Below are 15,427 nucleotides of genomic sequence, written 5' to 3'. Positions count from 1 at the left end.
TGAGCAGAACCAGGAGATCATTATATATGATACTGTATGAGGATGTATTCTGATGGAAGTGGATTTCTTCAACAAAGAGAAGATCTAACTTAGTTTCAATTGATCAAGGATGGACAGAAGCAGCTACACCCAAAGAAAGAACACTAGGAAATGAATGTAAACCGCTTGCATTTTTGTTCTTTTTCCCAGGTTATTTATACCTTCTAAATCAAATTTTCCCTGAGCAACAAGAGAACTGTTCGGTTCTGCACACATATATTGTATCCAAGATCTACTGTAACCTATTTAACATGTATAGGACTGCTTGCCATCTGGGAGAGGGGGTGGAGTGAGGGAGGGGAAAAATCGCAACAGAAGTGAGTACAAGGGATAATGTAGTAAAAAAAATTACCCTGGCATGGGTTCTGTCAATAAAAAGTTATTTTAAAAAAAATGGAATTTTGGGGGCAGCTATACGGTGCAGTGGATAGAGCACCAGCCCTGAAGTCAGGAGGACCCGAGTTCAAATCTGGTCTCAGACACTTAACACTTCCTAGTTGTGTGACCCTAGGCAAGTCACTTAAGCCCAATTGCCTCAGAGGGGAGAAAAATGGAATTTTTATATGGAACTTGAAGGAAGCAATAAGATATATTAGAAGGAGAGAATTTCAAGTACAGAGAAGGGCCAATTAACATGCACCAAGTAGGGTGATAAGAATATTGTGTTCAAGAGGTAGCAAGGAGCCTTGTGTCACTGGACCACAAAATATATGGGAAATAAAGTATATAAAGACTGGAAAGGTAGAAGATGCTAGGTGACAATAGGCTTTAAAAGTCAAACAGACAATTTTATATCTGATCCTAGAGTAGTTTATTATTAGAGTTCATTTATATTTAACTATCTTGTAAAAATTTCTTTTTACTATATAAATATTTTTATATGTATTCTCCTCTCCCATTTGAATGGGAGTTGGGATTGCTGATTCTTTGTATGTGCCTGGTACTGAGTAAGCAATCTTTTATTTGGACCTCATGTATCACATACTCCACAACATTGGGCAATGTCTTTGGAGAAAAAAAATTAAAAAACACAAAAATGTTTCCCTGTTTGATACCATGGATTACAGCAAAATTCCCCAGTGCACTTGAATTTTCTCTAAAGTAAAGGCTGTAATAAAATTTTGCATAATTCTAATGTGCATAAGAGAAGCAACTTGTGTAAGGAGAGCTCTTAAAGTTACATTTTGCTTAGTAAAATACTTGCTTAAATCAACAAATAAGGAGGATTTTTTGCATAATCAACTGTGCAGATGACCATAAAAATGTGGTCCACATATAAAGTCAGATGTGAAATCTTCAAACTGAATACCCCTACTCCTCATAATATTTTTATAGACAAGAATGAAGTATATGGGTCAGTACTTGTCAATGATTCTTCAGTAGCTTTTATTTCTCTGTTCATTTTGATATATTCTGAAAACAGAACATTTTAATCAAATAAACACAACAAGCATTTATCAAGCACTTATTATGTACAAAGGACTGTGCTAGTACTAGAGATACTGGAAAAAACAACCCCAACTCTCGAGGAAACTCACAATCTAATGGGAGAAACAACATGCAAACATGTACAAACAAGACACACAGTCTAAACTGGGAATAACAGAAGGAATACATTAACATTAAGGAGGACTAAGAATGGCTCCTTGCAAAAGCTGCATAATTTTAGACTTCTGTCTCCTCTAGCATTTATTTCTTCCACATATATTTGGACAGGTTCAGCCTTTTTCCCTGTCTTGCTGTTGCCTTTTGAAATAAATCATTTTTGTGAATGACTCAAGTTTATTTTTATGTGATATAGTATAGTTGACTATAATTTGGAATACAGATATAGAGGCTGACTCAGTAAGATTACATCAGATAAGACAATGGCCATTTCCAAACAATACCCCTTCTTCAAGGTGAACAAACTCTAAACTTATGGAATGATACAATTACCTGGCAATAAAATATATATCCTAAGGCTCATATGACCCTATGATGTACCATTTTAAGGGTTAATAAAAGGGTTACCAGGATCTTCATCTGTCCGTAATATAGAAATGCCCATAGCATGGCACAAAGTCTATAGTATGACTGAGATCTCAAATATTATCCCAACACTACAGAACTACTCTACAAATGATATAATTTCAGCAGAACAGAATTAAAGCAACTGATACTACTAAACAAACTACCTAAAAACTTTCTTCTGACTTGTTTTTGCCCCCCTTCCATCTGACTAGTTTTTCTCAATCTTCTATCCAGTAGCATCATCCACGTTTTAACCCTAATTACAGATTTCAAAATGCTTTTTTCTAGGAGGGCCCCCTTGTACTCTCTGTGATTTCACAAGCTCCAATAGATTCAGTAATCATCTTTATGCAAATGATGCCCAGATTTAGATATCCAATTTTAGTATAATTCTTGATATTCAGTACATCACCATCTATTAGACATTTTCAAATGGATTCCTCATAGACATCTCAAAACCTTTTTTGTTCTCTTTCTGTGATCTCTGACTCTTCATGACCCCATGAACACCAGGCTCTTCTATCCTCCATTATATCTGGAAGTTTGTCCAAGCTAATGTTCCTTGCTTCCATGACACTATCCATCTCTCACATCTCCTTCTCCTTTAGCCTTCAATCTTTGCTAACATCAGTCTTTTCCAATGAATCCTGTCTTTTCACTTTGCACTCTATATATTGAAGATATATCTTCAGTAGTTGTACTTTCAATGAAGAGTCTGAATTAATTCCTCTAAGTATTGCCCAATTTGATTTTATTGCTGTCCAAAGGTTCTCAAGAGTTCTCCAGTACCACAATTCAAAAGCATTGATTCTGTAGTGCTCAGTTTCCTTAATAGTCCAACTCTCACAGTCATACATTACTACTGGAAAAACCACAACTTTTGACTATAAAAAATTTTGTTGGAAATGTTGTTTAAACCAAAACTTATTATCTTTTCCTAACATGCTTATTTCTGTTGAGGGATGTCCCTTCTTTCTAGAAATATAGTAAGTTCTTGAGAGTTGGATCTGTTCTGTTTTTATTTATTTCATTTCAATAAGTGTGAGTACAATACTTGATACACAGTATGTATTTAATTAATAACTAAACTGGTTTTGGCTTCTGAGCTGCAGAAAGCAGTTTGCCTCTAGTTTTCAGAAAAACTCTATCTTCTGTCTCATCACCATCAACTTTTTTTCTCTCCTACTATGTAGTATATGTTGCCAGCCACCCCCAATCCTGTTATTTCTAATTTCTGTGGCATTTTACTTCATTTTCTCCCTTCCCATCTCTTTTGATTTCTGGTGCTTTTACCATTCTCAGAATTATTAATTAAAAAAAAAAAAAGAAAGAAAAAGAAAAGAAAATTGGTCTTTTAGACACACTGCTCATTTACAAAGAGAACTCCTTTCCTTCCATAATGTGAATCAAAACTTTGACTTTTTTCAAAAGCTTTTTTTTTTGTTAACAACTCAGGAGCCTGCAAAAAAGTGTGAGATTTTGTTGGCTATGGAGGGAATTGAGGGAAACAAAGATTCCTTTGTCTGGACCAGGTGTATTCTAGATACATAATACAGTACTGTGTACAGACTCAGGACAAAATAGCCTGAATGTTACAATTCAATATTAAGATGTAGAAATATTGATATATTTATTAATGCCTACTATAGATAAATCACTATGCTAGCTAAGCAAGGGGCAATGCAACAAGTAGACAAGTCAGTATTCACTGCCCTTTAGGAACAATGAATGGGTCTCTCTAGTAAATGCAAAGAAAGAACAAAGTCCATATACTAATATTCTACTGCGAACAATCCCTTCATGGAACTTTTTTTATGCAAAAAGATTTTGACTGATAAAATGCAGACTCCATTATTTATAAGCAAATGAGGTTACAGCCAAAATCTTACAGGTATCACTGACTTAATGTGCAGCAATCATTCCTTGAAGTAATTTTAACATAAACAATTTGTATGTTTTTCAGATAAAAACTGCCAATTATGATTGGAAAAAATCTTTTAAGAAGTCTTTAAAGTATAAGCAGAAAAATAACTTACTTTTCTTTTCAAATGAGCATGCTCAAAGAAAGCCTGCTTATTCAAAACACACAATTGTTTTAAGGTACAACCACATAAAATGCATCCAAGTCACAATACTAAGTACTTAACCATATGTATAGCCCTATGCTAGGCAGATAAGAATAGAAGTGAGAAAAGGCAGAGAGAAAAGTTATACAATCAAAAATCTAATTTGTTTTGATCTAGATCTATAACTTTACTGGCGTAAGGCACATTTTTGGGAGATGAAAACCTAAACTTACATATTTATTTATATACCAATCTTAAGTTCTTTTTGCCCATAGCTCCTTAATTGCTCTTTTTAATTTTTTTAATAATAGGTTTTGGCTTTTCAACTACATAGTTTTCAACATTCACCCTTGCAAAACCCTACATTACAAATTTTTCTCCTTATCTATATCCCTTCATCCCTCTCCTAGATAGCAGGTAATCCACTATAAGCTAAACATACGTAATTTTTCTAAATGTATTTCCACATTCATTATGCTGCTCAAGAAAAATCAGATCAAATGGGGAAAAAAACACAAAGAAAAAAACAAGCAAACAATACCACCATTAAAAAAAAAAGTGAATACACAATGCTTTCATCTACATTCAGTCTTCACAGTTCTCTCTCTTGATGCAGATGGCTCCTTCCATCCCAAATCCATTAAAAATGCCTTGAATCACTTCACTGTTAAAAAGAGCCAAGTCCATCACAATTGATCATCAAATGACCTTGCTGCTATGTACAATGTTCTCTTGGATCTACTCACTTCACTCAGTACAGTACTTATAAGTCTTTCCACGTATTTCTGAAATCAGCCTGCTGATCATTTCTTGTGTAGAAATAATATTCCATTACATTCAGATACCATATTATCAGATACCATATAAGATACCAACTTACTCAGCCATTCTTCAACTAATGGGCATCAACTCAGTTTCCAGTTCCTTGCCACTACAAAAAGGGGACTACAAACATTTTCGCACATGTGGGTCCTTTTCCCTTTTTTATTATCTCATTGGGATACAGACCCAGTAGAGACATTGCTGTATCACAAGGTATGCACAGTTTGATAGCCCTTTGGGCATAGTTCCAAATTACTCTCCAGAATGGTTAGATCACTTCAAAACTCTACCAACAATGTATTAGTGTTTCAGTTTTTCCACATTCCCTCCAACATTTATCATTATCTTTTCCTGTCATCTTAGCAAACCTGACAGGTGTGAAGTGGTATTTTAGAGTTACCTTAATTTGCATTTCTCTAATAAATAATGATTTAAAGCATTTTTTCATGACTAGAAATAGCTTTAATTTCTTAAGCTGAAAATTGCCTCTTCATATTCTTTGACCATTTATCAACTGGGTAATGGCTTATATTCTTATAAATTTGAGTCAATTTTCTACATATTTTAGAAATAACCCTTTATCAGAAACACTGGTTTTTTTCCAAGTTTTTCTAATTCCAGTCTAATCTTGGCTGCACTGGTTTAATCATGAACTCATATCAAACCTTATTTTGACATAGGGTGTTAGATACTGGTCATTGCCTAGTTTCTATCTTGCTATTTTCCCAACAATGTTTTCAAATATTGATTTCTTTTCCCAGAAGCTAAGAGTCTTTGGATTTATCAAATACTAGATTATTACAGGCATTGATTATTATGTCTGGTGTACCTAACCTATTCTACTGGTCTACTTACTCTATTTCCTAGCCAGTACCAAATGGTTTTGATGACCACTGCTTCGTAATATAGCTTCACGTATGGTACAGCAAGGCCATATTTCCTTCCATTCTTTTTTCCAATCTATTCTCTTGAAATTCTTGATCTTTTGTTTTTCCAGATAAATTTTATTATTATTTTTTCTAGTTCTATAAAGTAATTTATTTGCAGTTTGATTGGTAGGGTACTGAATAAATCGATTAATTTAGGTAAAATTGTCATTTTTATTATATTAACTCACCCTATCCATGAGCACTTGATAGTCTTCCAACTATTTTACATCTAACTTTATTTATGTGAAAAGTGTTTTGTAATTATGTTTATATAAATCCTGGCTTTGTCTTGACAGATAGACTCCCACATATTTTAAATTACCTACAGTTACTTGAGAAAAAAAATTACATTTTGTCAATCCCGGAGGAATACTAACTTCAGGCTGAGCTTGCAGAAAAGTAGCTCTGATTTGTTCATAAAAGTAGAAACATTATAAAAAAACAACTAGAAGCCATGCTCATTCCACAAAGTACTTTATAACATGGAAAAGTGATTAAAAAGAAGGATTTTGAGGATCAAAGAGAGTTGAAGATGCTATTTTCTTGCATATACTCCCAGTTGATGTTACTATTGTAACTCACATTGAGAACAAGAGGTTGGGTGGCAACTAGCCAATAAAATTTATTAAGCACCTATTGTATAGCAGGCACTGTGTGAAACTTTGGAGAAACAAAGATAAAAGACAATCAATGTTCTCAAGAACTTACTAAAAAAACTAATGCAACAATATACAAACAAGATATGAATGGCTTAAATTGGAGAAAATCAACAGAGAAATATGGGCATGTTTGTAGAGCAGTGGGAAATGAATTAGAAGAGAAGAGACCAAAAATAAGCGAAAAGAGCAGAGGTAACAGAGAAGACAATCTGTTGTCAGAGACAGGATGGAATGTGATTTCTGAAGTTAGCCTTGATAAAGCATAAGGTCACTTTACCATGAGGAACAAAAGTAAACGACGAAACAGTGACAGAAAACATCTGACAGAAGATGAATAAAAGGGGAGGAAAGATTAACTCACAGTAAATGACTAATTTTTTCTGTAAAATATGAAGCAAGGTTCTCAGTTGAGAAAGTGGGAGGAAAGGGAGAGGTCATAAGAGGTTTGAAGATGGATTATACATTTGAAAAGCAACTGTGGAGAGTGAAATAGTAAATTAACTGGGGAGGTATAGTAGAACTGTTCCAGCAGCAGTGACAACCCAATTGAAGTTATGAACTTTAAGTAAGTAGTAGATTCAAACAGTTACATGATTTTCTCCATCATGGTTTAACAGCATAAGTGTATGTGCAGATATAATGAGTATCATAAATAGTCCAAGACTGGGCTTGACTACATGTTAATCAGTGTTACAATTAAGGGGATGGAGATACCAAAAAGTAGAAATGGTTAAAAAAAAAAAAAAAAAAAAAGCGGCTAGTGTAAAGGAGATGAGCTGGAGGAAAATTGAAAAGTCAAAGGATTAAGGTCATACTGTGAATGAAGAGTAGGATTACATAGGGGAAGGCAAAGGGAGAGGTGAAAAGACAAAAATTATGATTGGGTGATGGAATTTCAGAATTTTTGAGCATGGAATGATACATTCCTGAACAAAGAAGATCATCTTTGTGTGTGGTTGAGGTGGGATGGAGGAGTAGAGTATGTTGCGGAACTTAGTATTTAGAGTATTTAAGGGAGAATTAAGACATATGGTGAAGTCCCCTCATATCAGAACAGGAACTGTACAGGAGTGAAAAACTGTAAGCCAGGTATAAAATTTAATGAGAAAGGAAAGGGGCAGAACTGTACATCTGTAAGTAATGGCTACCAAAATTTTGATTGGGTGTTAGATATGAATAGCAATGACTTCAAAGGAAGAAAGGTTACTGACTAATGTGAGGAAAGGAAAAAACCTAGAAGTACCAATGGGAAGGAAAGGCTATTTCTCCCACTCAAACAGCGAGCTAAGGAGAGTGAATGAATGAAGATGAAGCCAGTACTGAAAAGAGTGGCCAAGGAAGATGTGTCTTCAAACTAGTAGACAAAAAGAGTGGGAAAGGAAGAAAAATTTAAATGAAGTTAAGTTTTTGGGTATGGAACAGGCATTCCAGAGAGCATAGTGAAAGGATGAAGCAGACTTAGGATAACTCGGAGGGGGATGAGAACAAGGAATCAAATAATAAGGGATGTTGACTGGATATGATAACCTACACCTGGAGAGTCTCTAGGATGTCAAGGATACGAACAAAAGATGTGAGAATGTTTATCGTTGAGTAGAGGGCACCACTCCTCTTCCCTCAAAGAATAGGCACAGCAAGAAATAGGAAGAATAAAATTGAAGAGGAGATTGTTCTTTGCACCAAAGGTTTCTATAACCCAGCTGGGAGATTAGGCTGACAACAAGAAGTAAAAGATGTCTTGTGCTGGGATAGAGACAACTGTCTGATTTAGAACACATGGAAGAGGCCTGCCCTGTCCCTTGGCACCCTTTCCTCAGGGGATATGCCACATCCAGCAGGAGATGGAGGGCTCAGAGCACTAGCATTATCTATGGTCATCTTCTCTCTACAAAAGCATCACATGTAATGGAGATATACTGGTCTTTTCCAATAGGAGTGAAGCTATTCTCCCCTTTATTATCTGATACAGTCCTAGAAATTCTAGCAACAGGAATAAGATAAGAGAAAGAAATTAAATGCATGAAGCTAGGTAGAGGCATACCTATGTTCCTAATAATATGATTTATTCAGAACATGCTAGACAACCAGCAAAAATACTAACTGAAACTATTAACAAATTTACAAGTTAAAAAATAAATCAGCAGCAAGAAGCAATAATAGAATAGAAATTCCCACTTCAAATAATTCCAAAATGTAAAGTATCAGGTCAACCTCCAAAAGCACACAAAAGACTTGTATAGATTCAATTTCTTAAAAAAAAAAAAAATTAAAAACACAACAAGGATATTTCATTAGTAACTCATATTCATGATTCACTGCTTTAACCTGTATTAAAAAAAGATGAGAAGAGCTAAAAAATGTTTTACAAGCTAATAAAACAATCAGCTAACTTGTAAAAAAATTCTAAATACTTATCAAAAACAAGCACTAGTTCTTGAATCATAATGAGCTTTTAGAAATCTTTTTCTCTGTTGGACTAATGTAAAAACTTGCGTCTAACCAATTGTCAGTTTACTTGCCATGCTCTCAACCACTTAGCTACTTGCTTTAAAAAAAAAAAAAAACAAGAAAATGTATAACATTAACAGATGCAGACATAAATAAAATTAATACGACAAATTAGATTTAATGCATTTCCACTGTTATTAAAGCAAGTGAAAGCAGCATCACTTTCAACAGTCCTTCTTTGAGCCATCCATTTTATCTGAAACAAAGGCCAGGCTCTGTTAGATAAAATTTCTTTATTTTTTCCAAGAAGTTAAAGCAAAAATCTGCTATTTAAAAATGGTTTTATTTTTGGTCACTATCTTCCCTTTCACATTCTATTACTGGCCAGAAACTTGTCAGAATCACTTAACTTGTTTTCCCTGTGTGTCTATGCCAGTACCACTGTGGACGGTTTGCATGTCCTAAGAGCCATCACAGCTACAATATCAAATTCCTTGAATTTGATCAAAATCAAAAGGGATCAAAAAATTCCTATGAAAAATAGGAAACCTCTTTTTCTTATTGGAATCACATTCTACATGGCAAGAAACTAGTAATTCCTTAATGCAGAGTAAAGTGTTAACTAGCTTGAACTCAATTTCATAAGAACGTCTTCTGCCACAGGTTGTAGCTAAGCCTCCAAAACAAAAGGATGTCAACTCTGACAAATAAAATATAAAAGACATGAACGTTTTTCACTCTTGTCAGTGAATCTTCCGTGCCTTAAACATAGTACATATTTAACAAATGCTTACTGAATTTCAGATAAAAGGCAAAAATATAAATTTTTCCTCTTTAGTTACATATAGCAACAAAATTTATTTCCCTAAGCTTTGATATCAGAATCACTCACATACAATTATTGAAAAATGAGCTTTTTTTCTAAAGAGCAAAATCAATGTGGTCTACATGGAAAACTATGTGGCAAATAAAAGCATAAAATTCCTTATTAAAAGCAGAATACTAGTTCTTCAAATGTGAAATTAGTCAAACAAAATAAGTATGCACTTTTTTTTAGCAATTCTCTGAAAACATACTTTAAAAATGATAGTAAAGCCACAGCTAGCCATTAAAAAAGCAACATTTTTTTTTAAATTAATCATTTTAATTTGAAAACAAATTAAGACTTTTGCTAAAAAGTCTCTATGAAGCTTAAAGAACAGGAAATCAATAGTAACCTCAGAAGGGAATTTTGTCAATTATAACTTAATAAAGTGAAAAAAAATATAAACTTTATCAGATATATAGTTATCTATTTACTTTATTGCTCCCTCCTCAACAAAAGATGATTACAAAAGGACTTACCTTGCACTGGGGTTACTACTGTTCCTTTGAAATGTGGATTTATATGTATGTTCTTCGGTTGTTGAGGGGTCACTGGTGGTGGGGTCATCATTATCCTAGGTGTTTCCATTTGGGGTGGCATATGCATTCCTTGAGGAGGAGAAGGATGATGTGGATGCTGTAAGGGAAGCAGAGGCTGTAGCTGTTGCTGCTGGAATAGACTTCTAATAGGTTGCTGTTGAGGAGGTGGTGGCGGAGGTGGTGGAGGTGGAGGTTGTGGTTGTGGCTGTGGCTGTGGCTGAGGTGGTGGAATTAACCTCGGTGAGTGAGTCTGAAACCAAAGTAAGAAATAAATCCAAACAAGTCAAAAATCATTTTAGGGGAAAACTAAGGAATTCTGATTAAATGTAAAGTATTATCACTTAGAAAATGTGCCTAATGTATCTTGGACAATTTCTGAAATCTAAATCAATTAAACTCATTCATGGTAAAGGGGTGGGATTATTGGTTTAACATGAAATAAACACTAAGCATGGGGATTTAAGAGAAAGATAAGGTTTTTCTTATTCTGCTGAAGAAAGATCAGTCCAAAACTAACGACCAACTGACTAAATATTCCAGGCCACCCAGGACCATTCTACATTTCTCCTATATCTCTTTAATATTACAGAAATTTTATTATAAATATTGCATTTTGCTTTTTAAATGTTTTCACATTCCCTCACCCTATCAAAATGATGTAAGCTGAACAAGTGATATAGACAAGGAAATTGAGATAAAAAGAAATTAAAGTGTCTTTCCTAAGGTCACATTGGCCAGTAAACCATATGATCAGCATGGTCCAAATTCCTTGTTCTCAGCTAGAGTTTTCTCCACACAATTACACAACACTTTTAAAAATATATACTAAAGAAAAATGATGAAACATTGTGAGGGAAAAACTGTTTCTTTGGGAATTAGGAATAACAACAGACTGAAAAGAGATGGTCTAGCAATTTTCACATTAGAGAATAACAACAATGCAATCTTATAAACATTATTAGAAATTCTGGATATAAACGTTAATCTTCCATTATCCTCAAAATAAATTCCTCATGATAATATTTTTTTATTTTTAGATTTTCAAATTATATGACTGCTAAGAATTTACAAAAGGGAAATATATCTAAACAAACTAGAGGTCAAAATTTTATTTAACTTCAGTTTAACTTAAGCTCTTGAAATGTCAATGACTAAAAAATCAAAAAGCAAAACTATAGCCTAAAAAAATTGTAAATATATTAAAAATACTTAGCTTCTGTGTGTTTCAAAACACATAGAGATAAAATTGACATTAAAATACATTTACAAATGCTAGATCTATATGAAAAATTAAAACTATCCTCCCATACTGAATAAACAATAATAGCACTCCATTACATTAGGGAAAAACTAAGAAATTCTGATTAAAGGTTAAGTGTTATCACCTAGAAAATGTGTCTACTGTATCTTGGGTAATTTCTGAGATCTAAACCAACTAAACCCATTCATGGTAAAGGGGTGGGATTATTGGTTTAACATGAAGTAAACACTCAGCATGGTGATTTAAGAGAAAGGTATATGGTTCTCTTATTCTGCTGAAGAAAGATTAGACCAAAACTAACATAGGATCAAATGTAAAATTCTCTGGTATTCAAAAGTCTTTTGCAACAATTCCCTTCTTATCTTTCAAGGCTGCTTATATTTTTCTTCATTTCACACATTTTATAATACAACTTCAATAGCCTACTTGTTGCTCTTTATCCATGACACTCCATTTCCTATCATCATGACTGTACTATTTCACATGCATGGAATGGTTTCTATCCAGACTTCCACCTTATAACCTGACTAGCTTCCTTCAAGACTCAGCTCAAATCTCAACTTCTGAAGAATTTTCCCAGCTACTACATCTCTCATCCTCATAGCTAAAGCTTTTCCTCTGAGATTACCTTCTATCTCTGAATTTACAATGAAGAAACGAAATTATTTGCATGTTGTATTCTCTACTAGTATGTGAGCTCCTAAAGGACAGGATTAGTGTTTTTGTCTTTGTATCTTGCCCCAACACCCAAAACTTAAAGCAGTTTGGTCACCTAGTAAGTACTTAATAATTTACTGAGTGACTGATTAATAATAACAGTCTGGCCCCAGTTTACAGAAAATGAAATTAAGGCCCAAAGGAGTTAAAATATTTACTCAAAATGAAACAGCTGGAGCATGAAAGTCAAACTAGATTCAATTTCCTGATTGAACTATTACATAAAATAGAAAGGGGGGGGGGGGGGGAATAAATAAACAAGTCGATGTGCATGTGTGTACAAGTGTACATGTGTATGTGTGTATGAGAAAGACATTAACAGGCTAGAGAATTACTGTTGAAAATCTGAACTAAGACTTATAAAATATATAATACTTTACATTGTCTTCACATTCATCTCAAATATCCATGCAATAGACAAAACCCTTTTTATAGCTGAAGAACGATGAAGGTTTGCTTTAGATCATGAGGTCACTTAAGAGTAGAGTCAGAACTAGAAGCCAAACCTTCTTTGGTTTTTCACTTATACCATTTTGGCCTCATTATCCCACACCTTTATTAACTCTGTCTTATCTGAACTTCCGATTTCCTGGAATACCCAGAACAGTAGTTTGCAATAAAGTGAATACTTAATATTTTCAGCAACTGTACTTACAATTAAATCATTATTTATGTTATGGTTTTGAATCTCAATTACTTCTATATAGTCTCCTGGTGACACATTTATAGAAACTTGGCTTACAAACTGATGAGTTAGGGAGTCTGAATTGTTCCCCAAAACAAAAAATGAAAACCCATCAAAATGACATTAAGGCATAATTAGCATAAAAAATATATATATGTATAGATAATTCTTGAAAAATTAAAAACAAATCTCATTTGATGATACTTTTTATGAAAGACATAAAGAAGGCCAAATATCATCAGGGATAATTGCCATGGCTTAATAAAAGTCCTTTTCCCCAAATGTAGCTATCTATTGTTTTTAACAGAAAATTTACTTTTCACTTAAATTCTAACTTTTCTTTAAAAATAATTATTAAAATGTTGCCTCCAATTTCCCTACATATAAGTGTTTCAAAACCATAAGATTATTTTGAAATAAATCCAATATTATGTGAGGTCATATTGCTGGGAATTATAGGTAAAAGTGTTTCAAAAACAAAAATAGGCAATGATGATTAACCATTTTACATAATAAAAAATGGCTATCACAAGAAACCAAGAATATTCAGAAGGCATTTACAAATACATTATTAAAAATTTAATCTTGGGGCAGCTAGCTGGCGCAATGAATAGAACACCAGCCCTGAAATCCGGAGGACTCGAGTTCAAATTTGACCTCAGACACTTAACATTTCCTAGCTGTGTGATCCTGGGCAAGTCACTGATCCCCAATTGCCTCAGCAAAAAAAAAAAAAAAAAAAAAAAAAAAATTAATGTCTTCTTGAGTTTATGAATCTCACAAATAATAAAAAGATAACTAAATCAGATATACAAAAATTAAATATTTTTCTTCAAGGTGTCACTCTGTTAAAGACAAAAGAACCTCAAAAGTTACCACTACAGGAGGCTGTGTAGGTAGAAGACCAGGTCTGTGATCTTTTATTCTTCCTCTTTCACTGTTATCTCTTCTCTGCTCTCCCATTCCACGACACATTAAAGAACCTCCTCTTCTTCCTCCTCGCCTGGAACCATATCGTCCCTGTTTATGTTGCCGTTCCCTTTCTTCAAATTCAAGCAATGCAGCTTTAGCTTCAGCTGAAAGTTCTATATTAAAAGATGCATATGTGTGAGATATGTTTTAAAAGATTTAACTGGAACTAGATGAGAAAGGAATGAGATAAGTAATCATCAAAAGATGAAAGTTGGCTATCTCCCCAACAAATATTTCTGGCATTGAAAACTACCATAGGAAAAAAGATATAATTTATTTACTCTTTAGTTATCTTTCAAGTGTTTATTTTCTTGTGAAAACAAACTAGGCCATCTTTTGCCTCAATTACTTTAAACTTTAAACTTCGCTTTAAACTAGCGAAGGGGCATTGTCTCAGATAACTGAGACCTAGAAAAGACCTTAAATTTAAAAAGGCCAAGCCCTCTCACTGCATTAAGGGCTAGTGACAGGCATCCTGATCTATAATGTGCCATTGGCTTTTGATGATTCTGAAGGAGAGAGTAAAGCTGACAACTCTATACAGCTGTGCCTCACTTAAATCCAATTTACTTGCAAGTCAAGATTATCACTCTGCTAAACTCATTGATCCTCTTCAAGAATGAAAAATGAACAACTTTTCAATGACAATGCAATTTGGCAAAAATGTTAACATAACTCTTGGTATTTGTGGTGTTGTGAAAAGAGTCCTGGATTTAGGAACCAAAAAGTCCTGAGTTTAAGCCACAGACTATATAAATCTCATTTTCATCTTCTGTAAAATAAAGATAAAACTTCCACTACAACAATATCATAGATTATGAGAAATTGCTTTATAAATGACAAACTCTGTGATATAAATGGGAGTTTACCCTCAATATCATCAACTTATGGGAAATTCAATTATTTCAACTTTGAAATACTTAAGCAATCTGAGCAATGCAATGACCAACCAATTACAGAATGAAGTATATTTCTCACCTCTTAAAAGGAGGTGTGAGATTGCAGGTAAAGAATGAGATACAGATTTTCAGATATGATTATCATAAATCAGGTTTATCTGATTACACTTGGGTCCCAAGAGAAAAGTACAAAGTAGAGGCAGTGAGAGCAGAGGATTAAAAATTTGTTGTGAAAGACATCAATATAAAAAGCATCAATTACATATTTTGGAACTATAAAGAAGAAAGTAAAATGAAATTCAGAAAAGGTCAGAAAGGAAAAGCATTGTTAAAAACACCATGTATAATCTGAATTTTAAAAATAAGATAACCATGAGATTCACAACTTCATACACAATTCTGGTTCTCTAACCTTTTGAAATGTTGGAAGTATGTTAATAGTTTTCTAGTTGATAATTTTAATATGTTTTTAAAAGAAATTTAACTGTTAAATCATCTCTTTTCTCATGAGTA

At 33.6% G+C, this 15,427-nt stretch overlaps 1 protein-coding gene across 9 annotated transcripts in view; it reads right to left on the bottom strand.

Annotated features, from left to right (window-relative positions):
* Positions 1-15,427, bottom strand: part of RBM33 (RNA binding motif protein 33) — a 168,479-nt gene that overhangs the window by 102,811 nt on the left and 50,241 nt on the right. For 8 of the 9 annotated variants that reach the window (XM_031939523.1, XM_031939520.1, XM_031939521.1 and 5 more), the window contains 2 exons: positions 13,920-14,128; positions 10,321-10,630 (listed from right to left, as the gene is read on the bottom strand). In XM_031939523.1, the coding sequence (XP_031795383.1) occupies positions 10,321-10,630; positions 13,920-14,128 (519 nt within the window). The remainder of the gene's footprint in view (positions 1-10,320; positions 10,631-13,919; positions 14,129-15,427) is intronic. The other variant, XM_031939525.1, reaches the window with a different exon arrangement.

This window comes from Sarcophilus harrisii, chromosome 5 (assembly GCF_902635505.1).
Source record: "Sarcophilus harrisii chromosome 5, mSarHar1.11, whole genome shotgun sequence".
Taxonomy (NCBI): domain Eukaryota; kingdom Metazoa; phylum Chordata; class Mammalia; order Dasyuromorphia; family Dasyuridae; genus Sarcophilus; species Sarcophilus harrisii.
Note: the sequence above shows the minus strand (reverse complement) of the source record. Positions and strands in the feature narration are given on the sequence as shown.